This window comes from Artemia sp. Qi Xiang Cuo, chromosome 3 (assembly GCF_049724085.1).
Source record: "Artemia sp. Qi Xiang Cuo chromosome 3, ASM4972408v1, whole genome shotgun sequence".
NCBI classification, from domain to species: Eukaryota; Metazoa; Arthropoda; class Branchiopoda; order Anostraca; family Artemiidae; genus Artemia; species Artemia sp. Qi Xiang Cuo.
Genome location: NC_142796.1, coordinates 23,104,848 through 23,125,337, shown reverse-complemented (window position 1 = coordinate 23,125,337; position 20,490 = coordinate 23,104,848). Strand labels below are relative to the sequence as shown.

At 35.9% G+C, this 20,490-nt stretch overlaps 1 protein-coding gene and 1 non-coding gene across 2 annotated transcripts in view; both read right to left on the bottom strand.

Annotated features, from left to right (window-relative positions):
* The window catches only part of LOC148953882 (serine/threonine-protein kinase VRK1-like), a 110,653-nt gene that overhangs the window by 66,576 nt on the left and 23,587 nt on the right, over nucleotides 1-20,490 (bottom strand). The window contains exon 4 of the mRNA XM_089086846.1: nucleotides 8,403-8,472. Coding sequence (XP_088942972.1) covers nucleotides 8,403-8,472 — 70 coding nt within the window. The remainder of the gene's footprint in view (nucleotides 1-8,402; nucleotides 8,473-20,490) is intronic.
* On the bottom strand, nucleotides 18,700-18,772 carry TRNAV-AAC (transfer RNA valine (anticodon AAC)). Its single transcript has one exon. It is a non-coding gene; the product is annotated as a tRNA-Val (tRNA).

Sequence of the window (20,490 nt, the reverse complement as noted above, 5' to 3'; positions counted from 1 at the left end):
GCACAGTGACTATAGGACTCTCCTCCTGATGAGGAAGATTGAAGTTCGAGTCAGTCTACAGTAACAATCTTTCTTTCACATTGATTGTAGACTTCCAACTTTATTAACCGCAATTAGTTTTTCTATTCTTCTGTATAAAATTTTGTTTTTTTTAGCTAGATAATCTAAGGGAGCATAATACCTGTGATCTTTCAAAAATTTGTTATAATCTTAAAACTTAATATTCTCGTCCTCTAACTCACGCCATGGGTAAGAAATTTCAGCAACTGCTGAAGTTTGCTGACAATGTCAGACTTCGCTTCATAGCAACAGCGAACCAAATCTGCTTGGCTTGGTTCTGGTGCATTTTCCTCAGCTTTTTCAAGACCATAGGCAGCGCAATACCGCAGTCTAAGTAAATAACAAAACTAAGTAACTTGTCAAACTAAGTAAAAAACATTTTTTTTTTCAATTGAAAGTAATGAGTAACCTCAAAACTCAGAACGAGCAGAACATATTCCATATATAAGGAGGCTGCCCCTTCCTTAACCCTTACTCTTTACGCTAAAGTCTTAAGGTTCTTTAAAAAAAAATTTCATGCGAATCCGACGGGCCTTATGTGTCAGGGGTCCTTCTTATACATTGGAACAAAAAGTCAAACTTTCATTAAATTTCTGGCTGTTTTTCAAATGATGACAGGAAATCCCCTTCCCCTTATACAATTTCCCCTGGGGACTTTCCTCCCCAAGGAAAATTCTCGCGTGGAAAATCCCCACTCCCAACAAATATTCCGCATATTTCTCAATAATAAATACTATATGTAAACAATGTGTAAATTATATAACTTACAGCTCTTCCCCCAGTGGCTGTGGGGGGCCACGTCATACCCAGAGGCTTAGTTACTGGGCATTTCCACTATGATAAACAAATCGACCCCTCTCCTAATCTTCTAGGACAATTATTTCGACAGGATCATCCGTGGGAAAAAAAGAAACATCCATTCGTTTTCTTTCTTCTGGCAAAAATAAAAAATTACACATTCTTGTAGATAGGAACTTGAAACCACTACAATAGAGTTCTCTGATATGCTGAACCTGATGGTGTGATTATTGCTAAGATCGCTAGGTATTTTCGGGATGTTTCTTCTCTTTTTTGAAAACCAGGCAAATTTTCGTAATTTTTTTACATTTGGAATCAGCATAGAAAGCAAATTCTTTTGACGAGTTAATTGTTATACTAACTCCATTTTTTAGAGTTTCCGTTACTACTGGACCGAGTCGCTCCTTACTTATAATTCGTTACCACGAACTGTTAGATAGTTGTCATACTATTAATTATAGATCCGTCGAACAATTGTTTACTGGTAATACACAATTATAACCGAAAGTAGTTTCAACTCTAGTCACATAGTTTTGGGGACCTAGCTTAGCTATCCAAATAACCAAGCTGACTGTGGCTGATTGTCAACAATAGTGCCAAATAAAAAGAGATGTAAAATTTATATTACAATGACAACCTTTGGTTTTGGAAAAATGTTGAAATGGGTCAAAAACAGACCACTTTCCAGGTTGGGTTTTACAAAAGCACCCAGATGTAACAATTTCCTTCAAAATGAGCCATTACACAGTTCTCTATGATGTTCCACTGCTCAGCTTATCAGCGGAGAGAGACAGGAAAAAAATGTACTTTCGATGCTGAGTATCATGGTGGCAGCCACTGTCCTTGTTTTTCAAGCCAATGATTTTTCCCTGTTGTTAAAATCAAGGTACTGTAAGCTTACTTTAAAGGGGTTTCAGCCTCGGCGGTTCTCTCTTTTCCAATAACATCATCAACCGTAAAATTACTCATTAATGAATAGTTACTATAGCACAGTGACTATAGGACTCTCCTCCTGATGAGGAAGATTGAAGTTCGAGTCACTCTATAGTAACAATCTTTCTTTCACATTGATTGTAGACTTCCAACTTTATTAACCGCAATTAGTTTTTCTATTCTTCTGTAAAAAATTTTGTGTTTTTCAGCTAGATAATCTAAGGGAGCATAGTACCTGTGATCTTTCAAAAATTTGTTATAAACTTAAAACTTAATATTCTCGTCCTCTAACTCACGCCATGGGTAAGAAATTTCAGCAACTGCTGAAGTTCGCTGAGAATGTCCGACTTCGCTTCATAGCAACAGCGAACCAAATCTGCTTGGTTTGGTTCTGGTGCATTTTCCTCAGCTTTTTCAAGACCATAGGCAGCGCAATACCGCTGTCTAAGTAAATAAAAAAACTAAGTAACTTGTCAAACTAAGTAAAAAACATTTTTTTTCAATTGAAAGTAATGAGTAACCTCAAAACTCAGAACGAGCAGAACTTATTCCATATATAAGGGGGCTGCCCCTTCCTTAACTCTGACTCTTTACGCTAAAGTCTTAAAGTTCTTTAAAAAAAAAAATTCATGCGAATCCGACGGGCCTTATGTGTCAGGGGTCCTTCTTATACATTGGGACAAAAAGTCAAACTTTCATTAAATTTCTGGCTGTTTTTCAAATGATGACAGGAAATCCCCTTCCCCATATACAATTTCCCCTGGGGACTTTCCTCCCCAAGGAAAATTCTCGCGTGGAAAATCCCCACTCCCAACAAAAATTCCGCATATTTCTCAATAATAAATACTATATGTAAACAATGTGTAAATTATATAACTTACAGCTCTTCCCCCAGTGGCTGTGGGGGGCCACGTCATACCCAGAGGCTTAGTTACTGGGCATTTCCACTATGATAAACAAATCGATCCCTCTCCTAATCTTCTAGGACAATTATTTCGACAGGATCATCCGTGGGACAAAAGAAACATCCATTCGTTTTCTTTCTTCTGGCAAAAATAAAAAATTACACATTCTTGTAGATAGGAACTTGAAACCACTACAATAGAGTTCTCTGATATGCTGAACCTGATGGTGTGATTATTGCTAAGATCGCTAGGTATTTTCGGGATGTTTCTTCTCTTTTTTGAAAACCAGGCAAATTTTCGTAATTTTTTTATATTTGGAATCAGCATAGAAAGCAAATTCTTTTGACGTGTTAATTGTTATACTAACTCCTTTTTTTAGACTTTCCGTTACTACTGGACCGAGTCGCTCCTTACTTATAGTTCGTTACCACGAACTGTTAGATAGTTGTCATACTATTAATTATAGATCCGTCGAACAATTGTTTACTGGTATACACAATTATAACCGAAAGTAGTTTCAACTCACAGTAGTTCCAAACAAAAAGTAGTTCCAAATAAAAAGAGATGTAAAATTTATATTACAATGACAACCTTTGGTTTTGGAAAAATGTTGAAATGGGTCAAAAACAGACCACTTTCCAGGTTGGGTTTCACAAAAGCACCCAGATGTAACAATTTCCTTCAAAATGAGCCATTACACAGTTCTCTATGATGTTCCACTGCTCAGCTTATCAGCGGAGAGAGACAGGAAAAAAATGTACTTTCGATGCTGAGTATCATGGTGGCAGCCACTTTCCTTGTTTTTCAAGCCAATGATTTTTCCCTGTTGTTAAAATCAAGGTACTGTAAGCTTACTTTAAAGGGGTTTCAGCCTCGGCGGTTCTCTCTTTTTCAATAACATCATCAACCGTAAAATTACTCATTAATTAATAGTTACTATAGCACAGTGACTATACACATTGATTGTAGACTTCCAACTTTATTAACCGCAATCAGTTTTTCTATTCTTCTGTATAAAATTTTGTTTTTTCAGCTAGATAATCTAAGGGAGCATAGTACCTGTGATCTTTCAAAAATTTGTTGGCTCCACTTCTCAATAGCAGTTTTAAAATATCTACTTTGCATTTTTTGCTGCATAATGAAGAGGTGTCAGATCGTAACTTGTTTGATATTTGGGTCTGCTCCATTCTCAATTAAAGTTTTGCAAATATCTAATTCGCCTCTTTTTACTGAATAGTGGAGAGGTGTTTTATTTTTATGGTCTGCCACATTTGGGTCGACTCTCTGACTTAAGAGAAAATTGCAGACATCAAGCGTGTCTTTTTTAGCAGCGTAGTGCAATGCTGTTTGGTTTAAGCAGTCTTTGGCTTTAGATGTGGCTTTGGCTTTAGAACTTTAAGATGTGGTTACGAATTTAGTTTTAAGTTTCAAGTTTCATTTGATATTATCAATTTGAGTTTTACTTGTTTTAAGATTTCTTTAGTCATTTATATAAGTACCTGTTGTTTCTTTGTTAGCTATGATTGTTTATATAGCTTCTGTTCGTTTTGCGTCTTTAATTACTTTTTAGTAGTAATTTATGGTGCATCGAGTGTGAATTATTATAGGAATTTATTTCCGCTGGTTTTAAGTTTGTTTTAACTCTGGTTCATTCTTTAACTCTGGTTTAAACTTTCTTTTCTGATTTTTTTTTTTAATTAACTTCTGTTTGTTTTTATTGCCAAAGTTTCAAGTTTTCAACATTCCCCATTTCAAAATCAAAGTTTTTTTTTCAAAATCAAAATTTCATCAAGTATCAGAACATCAAACCGATATTTTTTTTCAACGTTAATGTTTCAAAGTTCAAAATCCCCCTCAGCATTCCTTGAAATTAGTCACAAATAGATGAAGTAGCAGTTGCAAGCAGTCACAATAGCAAGTTTTCGCCATTGGAAATAGTCACAGCTACAGTCACAAGCAGTCTCATTTGCAGCCGCAATAGTAGCAGTAGTAATAATGACCGTGAAACTTTGAAGTTAATACCCTTACCCGTTCCCAAGATACTGCATATACGCCTTTTGGATAATTGGATGCGCATAGTTTCTTTTGATTTAGCTCAACATATCCCTCAACACTTCATGAGATTTCGCTTCAGTACGCTTAGTCTTTTCAGAAACACCCAGGATCAAACATTCCCCCCTTTTCTAATGAAAAATCCTTCATATAAAATATGGACTGACTACATAATTTAAATTCCTTTCCCTGGGTGCTGTGGGGGCATGGCATCTCCAAATGCATAGCTATTAGACGCTGGAACTATTTCGAATTAAATGGATTAATAAGATCTCTATCAATGATAAAAGGGAGCATCTAAAAGGACTGGAGAGGGGCTGCCCTGCCCTTGGTTCCTTTTTAAACATCCTTGTTAACATGCCTTTAATTTCAACTTGTTACCCTGAGCCGTTTCTTAGGTATGGCTGTTGTGTCCTTTTAAAAACCCCGCTGTATATAGTAAGCTTTGGTTTTCTTTGGCATTCCCCTCGACGTTTTTTAAAAGTTTTACCTTAATATTCTTAGCCTTTTTGGGGACTCAGGATCGAACATACCCCCTTTTCCAAATTATTAACCTTGTATAACGAACAATACTTGCCACAGGGGCTATGGGGGTAAGTCATCCCTAGAGGTATAGTTATTTGACTTTTGACTATTTTGAACAAGATGGCTATTCCAAAATTTTTATCAGATATCTTTGGAGGGAGGGCAGTTAAGAAGAGAATAAGAGGGGGACCAGTTGCCTTCCGAACAATTTTTAACAGCCTCCTTGGCATGCCCTAAGAGTTAGAACTTAGTACCATCAGTTGTTCCTGTGATATTGTAGATATACCTTTTTGATAAACAGGCTGCAAATATTGTCTTTAGATTTAGTTTAACATGCCCCTCAAAATTCCCCAAAATTTCACCTTAATACCTTTAGGCCTTTCGAACCACCTAGGATCAATCAGCGATGAGGTGATGAGTGACTGATCAATTTTGATCAGTGATGAGGGTAGGGAGCATCTAAAAAGGGCAAGAAGCGTTGGTTGCCCTAAGATGTCTCTTCTACACTCCCCCTTCAACATCCTCTGAAATTTTCAGCTTAATACCCTCAGCTGTTCCTTAGATATTGATGGTACGCCCTTCTGACAATCAGTGCGCACGCAGTTTGTTTTATTGTGTTCGGCATCACTCTCCAAAGCTCGGGGCGTATGTCATCCACACAGGCATAGTCATTTAAGCTTTTAATTATTATGAACAAGATGTTTATTTCAAAATTTTAATCATTTATTTTTGGAGTAAGGGTAACTAAAAAGGGCTATCTTGTATATGAAAATGCAATTTTTATTTTAAATACAATTTTTTGGGTTATTTACAAAAGCACCCAGATGTAACAATTTTGCACCCAGATGTAAAAATTCAAAATAAGCCATTAAACAGTTCTCTATGATGTTCCACTGCTCAGCTTATCAGCGGAGAAAGAGAGACAGGAAAAAAAAAGTACTTTCGATGCTGAGTATCATGGTGGCAGCCACTTTCCTTGTTTTTCAAGCTAATGATTTTTCCTTTTGTTCAAATCAAGGTACTGTGAGCTTACTTTAAAGGGGTTTCAGCCTCGGCGGTTCTCTCTTTTCCAATAACATCATCAACCGTAAAATTACTCATTAATTAATAGTTACTATAGCACAGTGACTATAGGACTCTCCTCCTGATGAGGAAGATTGAAGTTCGAGTCGCTCTATAGTAACAATCTTTCTAATGTAAAAGTAGGTTGGTAAGGTTTAAATCGGAAATTCTAATTGTATAAAACAATAGAGTTTTCCAATTTTTATCTAGGACATTTATATTTGCTTCATTGCTAATCAAAAAATTAGCAACTTATTCCTGTTGGTAAGAGACGAACCTCAGAGAATCAGGCAGCTAAGTAAGTCAAATTGGCACCCTACTTCAGAAAAGCAACTTTTCAAAGGATGTTTGTGTTATATTAGCTTTTAGTTAGTAAACTGTGATTTACTAAACTAACCTCATTAAATACTAACGTTATCATAGATAACATCATAATATAGATTTTAAAGTTTACCTCATATATGGTTATAACCTACGATTATGACGTCATTTACTATCTTGTATATGAAAATGCAATTTTTTTGTGGAATAAATTGTGATTTTGTAGATATGCAATTTTTATTTTAAATATAATTTTTTGGGTTATTTACAAAAGCACCCAGATGTAACAATTTCCTTCAAAATGAGCCATTACACAGTTCTCTATGATGCTCCACTGCTCAGCTTATCAGCGGAGAAAGAGAGACAGGAAAAAAAAGTACTTTCGATGCTGAGTATCATGGTGGCAGCCACTTTCCTTGTTTTTCAAGCCAATGATTTTTCCTTGTTGTTCAAATCAAGGTACTGTAAACTTACTTTAAAGGGGTTTCAGCCTCGGCGGTTCTCTCTTTTCCAATAACATCATCAACCGTAAAATTAATCATTAATGAATAGTTACTATAGCACAGGGACTATAGGACTCTCGTCGTGATGAGGAAGATTGAGGTTCGAGTTACTCTATAGTAACAATCTTTCTAATATAAAAGTAGGTTGGTAAGGTTTAAATCGGAATTTCTAATTGCATAAAATAATGGAGTTTTCCAATTTTTATCTTGGGCATTTATATTTGCTTCATTGCTAATCAAAAAATTAGCAATTTATTCCAGTTGGTAAGTGACGAACCTCAGAGAATCAGGCAGCCTCAGAGAATCAGGCAGATAAGTAGGCCAAATATGGCACCATACTTCAGAAAAGCAACTTTACAAAGGATGTTCGTGTTATATTATCTTTTAGATAATTAGCTTTTAGCTAATTATTCTACCTTAGACTATTCTGAACATAATGGCTATCTCAAAATTTTGATTGAATATATTTGGAAAAAAGAGCGTGATGGGGGACTGGTTGCCCTTCGATGAATTTGGACTTAAAAAAGGAACTATAACTTTCGATTTTCAATTATATAATCCCCCTCGAATGTTTATATGACCATACCTTCCACCAAAGCTTATACGTTAACAACAGGCAGCTTTCAAAATTTACAGCATTTGTCCTGGGGGCTGTGGGGGTTATGCCGCAACCATGACGTGATTGACGTGATTGTTGAACAAAAAAAAAATAATCATAACATAGATAGTAGGTGCAGTGAAGCCCGCTGAAACATCATTCTCACTATGACAACCCCCCTTTCTCTCGCTATAGTTGGCAGCTAAGACTCTCAATCCATACACGCTTGTTATTATAACGTCAAGTTTCCGGTTTTTATTTCCCTTCTTTTTTTAGTTAACAATATACCCCTCATCCTTTTTTGTTGACAATAATTTTTCATATTTTTTTTAGTTGACATTAATCATACTTTTATAGCCTAGTTCCACCCTTTAGTCCCTAAATTATGCTGAATAAGTTTCAGAATTCTTACTTGATTAAATTAGCTTATTTTTCAGAGAACATGAAAAGTGGTACATCCGCAATATACATGTTTTTATACAAACAGAAAAAAAAAATCCTATGTAGGTGGCAGGCAGTAAGGAGGAGCTCTGGCATTAAAGGCGGGTTCTAAGCACTCTTGCGAGAGAACAAACCCATACGACGTAAGAGCAAGCATGAGTTTTTCTCTGGTTAAACTGTCGTGTTTAATGAATAATATCTTACTATTTTCTTCTTTTGCGCCAGCTAAGTAGAAAGCCCGCTCAGTAAATAATGGCCCATTGGCTTTGGGTTCCTGAAAATAAAATAATATATTAGATATTATTCATATTCAGTCCCCCTCCAAGTCAAGTGGATGGCCCACTCTGCACTACATGGAACACCATCCCATGTCCTTCGGGGCCTTGGTGTCACCAATTTCAAATTCTGGCTTGGGTTGGGGGTCAATGGTGTGACTCCGCAAGCTCAGTCAGGTAGTTTTTGTCGGCAATGAGCATTTGAGGCCTGAGTCTCAATACATTTGGGTCCATCCCACCACAAATTGGAAAATTAGAATCATTCGTGTTAAACTAAAAGTAAAAGCAACGGTGAAAACAAATTTTTAAGGATTTTGATCAAGAGTTTGAGAATTCTTGAGAGCAGTGGTGGATCGAACCCAGAAGTATACTTGGATTGGAATATCCATGTCTGAAAATCCCTAACTAGAGGTTTTTGGCTTTTCTTCATAAAATTGATGAAAATCTCGCTTTTGCTTCGGTTGCAGTGAAATACAATGATAAGTCTCTTTTATTTGCTTTTCTTTTCCCCCAGAGCTAGGAGGTGACTGAAAAACCGCAGAGAGATAGTTGAAGGTTCATTTAAAAACAAATGCATTCATCAACTCAGTTTTTATAAAGCTGTTTTAATGGCACAAAAGCAAGAGGCAATTTTTCACAAAATAACTGTATTTTGGTGTCATTTCCTTATGACAATTAAAAAAAAATATACGAGATTAAGATATAGAAAAAATCCTAGCAAAGAGCGAATGTTTAAAAAAAAGCGATTAACAAGGTTCCAGCTTAAAAAAGAACGAATTAAAACAATGGGTAAAAATTGCAAAAAAGGCAAAGAGTACGACACTCTGAGTTTACATTATCTACTGGCGATGCCGATCTCCGTTTCATGGCCTTTCAGCCAAAAAGTACAATGGAGGGTTGGGGGCCATCTATCCTGTGCTTTCACATACCCTCCCTGTTTACCTTCCCCGTGTACCCATTTAAAGCTGGGTCGGCTCTGGCTGAGCTTACAGAGTCACGTAAAAATGATAAATATAAATAGTGTGATACAGTGCTCTAGAAAACTTAAAACTTAAAATTACGTTCATCTGAGATAAACCCAGTGACGTCAATAGGGAGAGGTATATGCAGCGGTGCCCATTTACACTTATATTTTTCAGACACACCTCTAGATATTGAAAGATACCTTGTTGGGCATTTTCATTAAAAAATACAGTTTTTTTTCATTGACCCCTCCCCCTTTAATTCTCAAATTGACGGCACTGAGATGACCAAAGAAAGGACAGAGAAAATATCTTTGGTCAATGCAGCTCTTCCAAGGAAAAAATTGGTTAATTTTGCTATTTAGTTTAACAACTTAGTAACGTTTTTTGAACATTGTTAAGCCGTACACAATAGTCTATTTTCAGGCGATCGATCTATTAAAAACACATGTTTTGTTTCTATCCTCCTCTCGTCCGTCACTTGCTGAACTAGACGAAAAGCTCTAGTTCAGCCCTACCTTGAGACCTGAGTAGAACTGGACTGAACCAACTTATCATACTACTCAGGCCGTTTCTACACAAAGTTTGTGCTGCTTTGATACATAAAGTCAGTGTAGTACAGGCAAACTAGATTTTGACCCCAAACAAATTGCAACAGAAACGATTTTTGCACCATGTTGTAGAAAGAAAAAGCTAAACGAAATTTCCGAAGTTGCACATTCTAGGTTGATGGAAAACTAGTTTTTTTTGCGTATCGTGTCAGTTTCTTCACTTTCCTAACAAAAAAATTAAGTTTTGGTAATTGCTCGTTTTTCTTGAACTGAATTATTATGCCGATGTAAACAGACGAGATGAGCGCGAAAATCAAGTCAAATTTGCCGTACGGCGTAAAAAAAAGTTTCTTAATCATCAATATGAGATTTCTCAACTTCTCGTCATCGTGACCCCCGTTCTTTTTTACGAGACATCTTTCGCTGGCTAAATTTTCGGATTTGAAATCTAATAATTAGTTAGCCTGAATCTGATCGTCGCTGGCTCCATCACCTGATGGGTCGGCCTAAAAAAATTGATTGAATGAGTTTTATTGAAACATTAAAAATGTCCGAAAAGGAAAACCATTTTTGAAGCTAGTTTTCAGTGGCTAGCATTAAAACTCTCTCTTAGAAAAAACTACTATAAACACACTGACTAATCTTCACAACTGATAAAATTATCGAATCAACTTCATGAGCATCTGAAAGACAGAATCAAACTCCAACTACTATTCACAACTTATTCTTTTGACTCAGGTATCGAAGCTTCGACATTCTCCTCATCGTTATAGCTTTCAATCCTTGGAGAGTTAGAACATAATGTCCCTTTGCACGTTCGACATGCTGCAGTGCAAGCTTAGCCATTTTAAAGGAGGTATATCTCGTTGAGCTACATTCCAGTTGACAGGAACACTTCACAATTTTCAAAGCAGACAAGGGGCTGTTGGGACGTCAGTAATCATTGGATACTAGAAATCATCTTTATTTTTCTAACCCTATTTCCTCGGCTTGAAGTTCAGAATCAGGATCTCCACTCCATACCTGAACTTGGTAGAAAACCCCGTAGATGTTGAATTTAGTCCGATCAAAATTTCGTGTTAACTGATCTGGTCGGCCGAACATGCTACCAGCGGTCCCCATCTTTTTAGAAATTTCCCCGTGGACTTTGTTTAAAATTCATCCTTTTGATGAGTCTTATACCTTGAGCATAACGTCTTCTCCAACAACCCTTACTTCCTTTTTTGAAGCTGACTTCAGCATGAAGACTGCAGCTGATATATAAAAATCGGCATCAGCCATTAGCTTCTTCAGAGCAAGGCCATTTCCAACACTGTGGATCCGTGAAGTAGAGTCAAAGTCTAAGATGGCGTGAGCAAAAAGAATCAAATGGCATGTCTCTTGGCCCAACTTCTCTTTCAGTTTATGAGTACCATATTCGGGGAGCTTTGTTTGACTTTGACTCAGGTGCAGAGAATAGTTTCTTGCTTCATAGGTCACCATAATCAAACAGTTCGTGGTAACGAACTGTAAGTAAGGAGCGACCCGGCTCAATGGTAACCGAAACTCTAGAAAACGGGTTTTTGATACCAATAGATATATCAAAAGAATCAGATTTCAATGCTGATTTCAAATATATAACTTTCATCAAGTTTAGTGCTACCCATCAAAAGTTACGCGCCTGAGAAAATTTGGCTGATTTTCGAAAAAAGGGGGAAAGACCCCCTAAAAATTGTAGAACCTTAATGAAAATCACACCATCATATTCAGCGTATCAGAGAACCCTACTGTAGAGGTTTCAAGCTCCTATCTACAAAAATGTGGAATTTTCCATTTTTTGCTAGAAGAAAGATCACGGATGCGTGTTTATTTGTTTGTTTGTTTTTTTTTTTTTTTCCCCAGGGGTGATCGTATCGACCCAGTGGTCCTAAAATATCGTGGGAGGGCTCATTTGAACGGAAATTAAAATTTATATTGCCCTTTTTAATTGACCGAAAAAAATGGAGGGCAACTAGGCCCCCTCCCACGCTCATTTTTTTCCCAAAGTCACCCGATCAAAATTTTGAGATAGCCATTTTGTTCAGCATAGTCGAAAATATGATAAAAATGTCTTTTAGGATGACTTGATCCCCCAAAGTCCCCAGGGGGAGGGCTGAAAGTTATGAACTTTACTCAATGTTAACATATAGTATTGGTTATTGGGAAGTATACAGACTTTTTCAGAGGAGATTTTTTCTGGTAGGTGGGGGAAGGAGAGGGTCTGGGACTATATGGAAGGATCTTTCCATGAAGGAAGTTTTCATGGGGGAAGAGAAATTGCCATGAAGGGGGCGCTGGACTTGCCAGCATTATTTATTGGTTATTGGGAAGTATACAACCATTTTCAGGAAGGATTTTTTCTGGAGGGGGGGCTAGAGGAGGGGGTTAATCAGGAGAATATTTCCGTGGAGGATGTTTGTTTGGGGTAAGGGACATTTCTATGAAGGGGGCGCCGGATTTCCAAGCATTATTTAAGAAACGATCAGAAGTTAAATAAAAAAAGACAAGTTTTTTCAACTGAAATGTAAGAAGGAATATTAGAACTTAAAACGAACTGAAATTATAACGTATGTGAGGGGGTTCTCCCCAAGTCAATACCTCGCTCTTTACGCTACAGTTTTTTTTAGTGCTTTCAAAAGAGCTCTCTATTCTAATTAAACGGCATTTTTTATTCAGGGGTTTGTTAATCAAATTTTTTTGTTAACTTTTAACGTAAAGAGGGTGTTATTGACTAAGGGGAGAACCCCTTCATATAAGTAATAACATATACATAATAAAAAAAACAATAAAAAAACAAGCGATACGGCTCAATAGTAATCGAAACTTTTAAAAACGAAATTTTGATGTCAATAAATATATCAAAAGAATGTGTTTATAATGCTGATCCTAAATATATAAATTTTATTAAGTTTAGTATTACTCATCAAAGGCTACGAGCCTGAGAAAATTTACTCGATTTTTTAAAGAGGGGGAAACATCCCCTACAAGTGAAAGAATTTTAATGAAAATCACACCGTCAGATTCAGCGTATCAGAAAACCCTATTACATAGGTTTCAAGCTCATATCTGCAAAAATCTGCAACTTTGTATTTTTTGCCAGAAGAAAAATATACGAATATAGAATTTAGTTACTTAATTTAATTTTTAAATAAATCATTTTATCAAAATAATATTAAATTATTTTTGAAAATAATATAGGAATTATATAAAAAAATATCAGAAATTAAATAAAAAAAACAATATTTTTAAAATTAAATTAAGTAGTGACATTAATAATTAAAAAGAACAGAAATTCTTCCGTATATGAAAGGAGCTGTCCCCTCCTCAACGCCTCGCTCTTTACGCTAAAGTTTGACTCTGTCTCACAACTTTATTTTTTTAAACAATAAAAAACTTTAGCGTAAAGAGCGAGGCGTTGAGAGGGGACAGCCCCTTCATATACGGAATAATTTCTGTTCGTTTTAAGTTTTAATGTCGCTCCTTACTTTCAGTTTAAAAAACTTGTTTTTTTTATTTAATAACACAATAGAACCAAAATATCAGTACCATCTCCAATGACGGCAGTGTCGTAATACCGGGAAGAATCAAAAGCAGCTTCCACAACTGGGACATCTGCATCACCTGGTGCCTGGACTACGACGAAGCCCGTTGATCGGAAATAAACAGCCAACACGCACATACACCTGGCCTTGTTTCTCTTGCAGGACAAGAACTCATCCTTTTTTTTACTTTCAGCTGCATATCTGATGTGAAGAAGCTCTCACGGCCGATTATACAACTTCTCTTGGACTGGGCCATATCCTTTATGGTAGCTCCGCCATCGTAGCCGTCAAACACAATAGTGGCACATGGATATTTTGGGTCATGTAAGTAGCATAATGGTCAAGGATTTCGGAGTGTCGTTCATTTTTGGCCCATAGAATTGTGTGCAGAAGAGCCCCACCGTCAATCCGTGCACTCGGGAAGGAGAGTAGAGCACTCCTCAAGATTGCAAGCTTGTGCTATAGCCTTGGCAAACTCTGGCTTGTTCTGAGACCTGACCATGCAAGAGCTGTCAAAAAATTATGCCGGGTAGGAACACAGTTCGTGTAGAAAGTACTCAGATTCCGTGAGATTACTCAGATTCCGTGAGATTGATTTTACGGAATTCATCACGCTAGCAAAGGCTAGCGTGATGAACCTCTGAAAAAGGAGGGTGGGTTCCAATCTTTTACAATCTTCACCTGTACTTTGCTTTGTAGTAATTTGGACTGCGTTTTGTTTTTGTCTAAACTCAAAATCAGCGACCGGCTTTCCAGAAGTGGAGTAAATAATTTTTAGACCTAAATCGCTAGTAAAATCAATGTTGGTACATTCGTAAGCTGTCAGACCGTTGATGATGTTTCTTAGTTGAAGATCCCCGTTAAATGGTGATCCTTTGTTTAAGATTAAATAAAAAAAAAACAAGTTTTTTAAACTGAAAGTAAGGAGCGACATTAAAACTTAAAACGAACAGAAATTATTCCGTATATGAAAGGGGCTGTCCCCTCCTCAACGCCTCGCTCTTTACGCTATGAAGTTTTTTATTGTTTTAAAAAATAAAGTTGTGAGACAGAGTCAAACTTTAGCGCAAAGAGCGACGCGTTGAAGAGGGGACAGCCCCTTTCATGTACGGAATAATTTCTGTTCATTTTAAGTTTTATTGTCGCTCCTTACTTTCAGTTTAAAAAACTTGTTTTTTTTATTTAATTACTAATCGTTTTATAGCTAATGCGGCTTTGATTTTGGCTCACTGTCATTGAATAAGCAAACAAAATTTGCATACAAATTTTACTTTTCTTTTGCTAAATGGTTTTCTCCAAATTTGGTTCTGACGTAATTTACAAATTAACTTACGTAACGAATTTCTATATTCGTATATTTTTCTTCTGGAAAAAAATACAAAGTTGCAGATTTTTGCAGATATGAGCTTGAAACCTATGAAATAGGGCTTTCTGATACGCTGAATCTGACGGTGTGATTTTCATTAAAATTCTTTCACTTGTAGGGGATGTTTCCCCCTTTTTAAAAAATCAGGTAAATATTCTCAGGCTCGTAACCTTTGATGAGTAATACTAAACTTAATAAAATTTATATGTTTAGAATCAGCATTATAAGCCCATTCTTTTGATACATTTATTGACATCGAAATTCCGTTTTTAAAAGTTTCGATTACTATTGAGTCGTATCGCTTGTTTTTTTTTTATTGTTTTGTTTATTACGTATATGTTATTACGAATATGAGGGGGTTCTCCCCTTAGTCAATACCACGCTCTTTACGTTAAAAGTTAAAAAAATTTAATTCACAAACCCCTGAATCACAAAGGCCTTTTAAATAGAACAGATAGCTCTTTTGAAAGCACTAAAAAAAAAACTGTAGCTTAAAGAGTGAGGTATTGACGTGCGGGCGACCCTCTTCATATACGTAATAATTTCTGTTTGTTTTATGTTCTAATGTTGCTCCTTACTTTTAGTTGAAAAAACTTGTTTTTTTTTATTTAATTTCCTATTATTTTTAAATAATGATCTGAAATCCGGTTCACAATTCAGATAAATGTCACTTACCCTAAAGAAAACTCCTCTACGGAAAGATTCTCCCAAGTAACCCCCACCTCCAGCCCCCCCTCCTACCTGAAAAAATCCTTTCTGAAAATGTCTGTATACTTCCCAATAACCAATACAATATGTAAGCAATGGGCAAAGTTCATAACTTGCAGCCCTTCCCCTGGGAACTGTGGGGGATTAAGTCATCCAAAAAGACATATTTATTAGATTTTCGACTATGCTGAACAAAATGGCTATCTTAAAATTTTAATTGGGTGACTTTGAGAAAAAAATGAGCGTGGGAGGGGGCCTAGTTGCCCTCCATTTTTTTTAGTCACCTTTGAACCTCTGTCATACAACTTCCGTCTGTAAGACCACCAGCCGTTTTGAGACAACGCTTGAGCTCTTGCTCATTGGTAAGATCCTTTAGGAGTCTAGCATAGAATCTGTCAGAACATCTGATCACATACATTCCAATGTGGAAGGCTTGACAAATAGTGAAGTGAAATTTGATAAACATCCGGAGCGAGACTTATTTAACTTATTAGGTGACGGATATATCGAATTACCTTTTTTTATCTATAGATGGCAAGATATCAAATACGGGCATTAGCCTGATTTAATAAATGATAAATCGGGATAATTTTCAATTGTGACTTTTTAGCCTACGGCTCTATCCGAGAAATTACTTGGACAAAGAGTGGGACGAGATGTTGACATAATTTATTGCCTAAGAAGGTAATGAAAGTGGTTTAGCTGCCTTCTGTGAGTTAACTGGTCTTCTAAACGGGCCAACCATAATTTATCAGCCCATTTTTTTTCTTCTTTTTTTACCAACAATCGACGAATTGGCGGAGAATAAGTGCTAAAAGAAACATTTCAAATGAAAATAAAAAAAAAAGTGCATATTGATGAATATGAAACGGGTTTTCTAGTAGATACTATATCATAGTAATTTGTTTTTTGTGCTCAGCTCATCATTTTAATGTCTGAATAGTTGCCTATTGATAGTATGGCGAAAAAAAAGTCACAACGATGAGAAGGATAAAATCACATATTGATGATTATTTAACTTTTTTCTGGTACATTGCACACCAAATTTGCTTTCATTCAGGCTCAGCTCTTCCTTTTACATCGGGACGGTATTTCATATACAAGAAAACGAACATTGACCGACAGTTCATTTTTTTTTGAAAAAACTGAAAAAATTGACAGGAAAAGCATAAAAAAAGTAATTGTGCGTTAACCTAGAATGTGCAACTTTGGATATGTTGTTGAGCTCCTTTTTTTTCTCTACAGCTCCTTTTAGGTATAAAAATCATTTCTGTTGCAATTTGTTTGGGGTCGACCCATATTTTTGGCTAGTTTGCCTCTACTAGTGGTCGAAGAAGTTAGATGAGAATATCATCCAAGTCCTCTGGTCAATCTTCTATTAGGCAGAAAAATTTTAATTGATGTGGTGTTTTGACTCTGATCAGTTAGTTCAATATATTCGCCCTTTGATTAGGCAAAAAACGAAAATATCAGCAGAATGATAGAAGGTATGTTAAATCTTCGCAAATTGATTAACCTAAAAATGGTGTAAGGTCTGTCTCTACAGATAGTAGAGAGTGCCCCCCAGTTTCATTAAAATGAATCTTTAATTACTCCGAAACTTCGTCTTCTTTTCCCCAATAACTAAAAGCAGTGATGCCAACTCTCAAGAATGTTGGGGGAATGTTTTACAAAATATAAGGGGCCATTTTTTTTCTATTAGAATACAGAGAGAAAAGGGTATTTTTTCTACATCTAGAAAGGATAAAAATAACTGACGACACTGACTAAAGATGCCTTAGAAATAGCGCATGCTTTAAGCAGAAATGTTTGATATTTGTAGTTTTTGTTTTACTCCATTGTTGGCCACGCGATTTATTACCTTTTTAAGAATAACACAAAGCTTTTTAAAAATAACACTTTAAAATAAGGCACTCGAAAGTGTCCTTTCTAAACATTTATGAAAAAAGGACTACTTTAAAAAATAAAACAAATTATTTTTCATTGAACATCTATCTGCAATCTTCTGGCAACCTAATAGTCTTGGCAGAAAAAAATGGAAATAAAATAATAAGGTACATCTAGAATCTAGATGACCTGTGCTTCTAAAATCTAGACGAAAGATGACGGTAAAACATAGGAGCACCCATCGAAGAAAATGTAGGCGGAGAACCATAGGCAGAGACATGTACGTGTTTTTTTTTTAAGATACAAAAAAAGGTATTTTTCGAAATCCAGGAGAAGCAATTTCGGCTTTATTTTCTTATTTATTTAAATGAAAATACAAAAACAAAGTATTTCCAAAATCTAGAAGACCAAACTTGCTAGTCCACTTTGGATTATTTATTTATTTTTAAAAAATATGTTATTTATTTTTTATTTCATTTTAAACATTTTTTACTTTAGTGAAAGGTTCAATTTTTATTTAATTAGTTTTTCATATTAGTTGCTTTTTGTTTTTTATTTTGTTCTATTATTTTATACATTTGTTTTCATTTGCTTTAATTTATTTTGAATAGAATTTCGCCAGATTTTCGGAAAATTCCACATGCATCCGAGGTAAATTGAATAAATGGGTATCTCTGTGCAACGTACAGGATTGTACGATAGAAGCTTCAGTTAAAAAAGGTTTTTTTTTTTTTTTAATTGAGCCCTCACAAGGTCTGTTTGTTTCCCAAAATTGTTTTTATGTACTTACGCAAGTTGTAAGAATTGTAATAACTGGTGATCTATAACAGAACTGAATTGCACACCCCCCCCCCACCCGCCCAAAAAAAAAACTAAAAGCAAGAAAATTATTTATATTCAGGCTTGATTAAGCTGACAAAGAAATTTGAAATGAAAAGAAAGTAGAGTTTTTAACTTGAAATAAAGAGAATTATCCCGACACAAAGCAAACAACTTAAAAAAAGCATTTATAACCGAAATGTATTATACAAAGCAGAAATTTAAAATTAAAAGAAAGGAACATATTTATTACATAAAGAAAACCTTGTAGAAAAAAGGAAGATTGAGGAAAGTACAATCTAAAAACGAGTAAAACAATCACGAGCGACAGCAAAATCACTTGCACATACAGTGCACATTAAATGAAAAAAATTGTTTCCGCCCGGTTTCGAACCGGGGACCTTCTGCGTGTTAGGCAGACGTGATAACCACTACACTACGGAAACCTTACACACAGAATTAATAAAATGTTTCGTGGAAATTTAGCTGCCTCAGAAGTGAATAAAAAGTATAAAAAAGGGTATCTAGCTTGGGCGCCCATAGGGGGGGGCAGGGGGGGCTCCCGCCCCCTCCCCCCTGGCTGAATGATGCTGCCTTATTTTTATATTTTTGTTCTGAGATTTCTCTTATATAGCATTAAAAGTGCCAATTAGACCAGGTTTGCCCCCCCCCTGGAATTCAGCTTATGGGCGCCCATGGTATCTAGAGATGTATTTACATTCATCCGGTGTTGTTCTATTAGCTGGGCCACACACGAGACAGCCACTCGATAAAAGCAAAGCTCAGATAGCCATTATGGGTAAAGCATTACATACATTAAATACGCAGCCTAACCTAACCTAGGTACCTTTTTCCTCCCCTAAACTCCGAAAAATCACAGTTTAATATCGTATACGCAATGACAACCTCTGCTATCATTGCCTGTTCTATAACAGTTAAGACGTCAAAACGGGTTTGGTACTGTTCCATTTACCGGGCTCTTTTATATAGTGCTAGTTTGGTTAATGCTAATGAAATTAGATAAAATAGGATGAATATATAATAGCATAGAAACAAATTTGGGCTATACATTTGCACATTAAGGGGGAGGGCAAAGCATACCATATATTAAACACGTAACCTAACCTAACCTAGGCATCTTCCCCCCCCCTAAACACCAAAAAACAACAATTTAAATACAGTTCTTGCCTTTGTTTATATCCCACAAGGCATTGTAAACCTGTGTTCATCAGGCGTCTCGATCTATTTCGTGACTGACATGCATTGCCGTATTCAAAAGAGCCCGGTTAATAGAACAGTACCACGGGTTTTATCATTGCCGAGTGATTAAGCTGAAAGGCCCATGTAATGGGATTGTACCACTTTATTAAGGTAAACTTTAACTAAAAAACTAAACTTTAGTTTTTTTTTAAGTTTAGGATGAAAAAAGGTACCTATGTTAGGTTATGTATTTAATATATGCTATGCTTTACCCCCGCCCCTCATGTGCAAATATACAGCCGAAATTTGTTTCTAAACTATTATATTTTTATTCTATTTTGTTTTATTTCATTAGCATTAACCAAACTTCACTTATCGCGAGTTGCCAAGCTAACAGAACAGTACCTAGGTTAAAAGGTTCCTAGGTTAGGTTACGTATTTAATATATGCAATGCTTTACCCCTGCCCCTCATGTGCAAATATACAGCCGAAATTTGTTTCTAAACTATTATATTTTTATTCTATTTTGTTTTATTTCATTAGCATTAACCAAACTTCACTTATCGCGAGTTGCCAAGCTAACAGAACAGTACCTAGGTTAAAAAGTAACTAGGTTAGGTTACGTATTTAATATATGCTATGTTTTACCCCTGCCCCTCATGTGCAAATATACAGCCGAAATTTCTTTCTAAACTATTATATTTTTATTCTATTTTGTTTTATTTCATTAGCATTAACCAAACTTCACTTATCGCGAGTTGCCAAGCTAACAGAACAGTACCTAGGTTAAAAAGTAACTAGGTTAGGGTACGTATTTAATATATGCTATGCTTTACCCCCGCCCCTCATGTGCAAATATATAGCCGAAATTTGTTTCTAAACTATTATATTTTTATTCTATTTTGTTTTATTTCATTAGCATTAACCAAACTTCACTTATCGCGAGTTGCCAAGCTAACAGAAC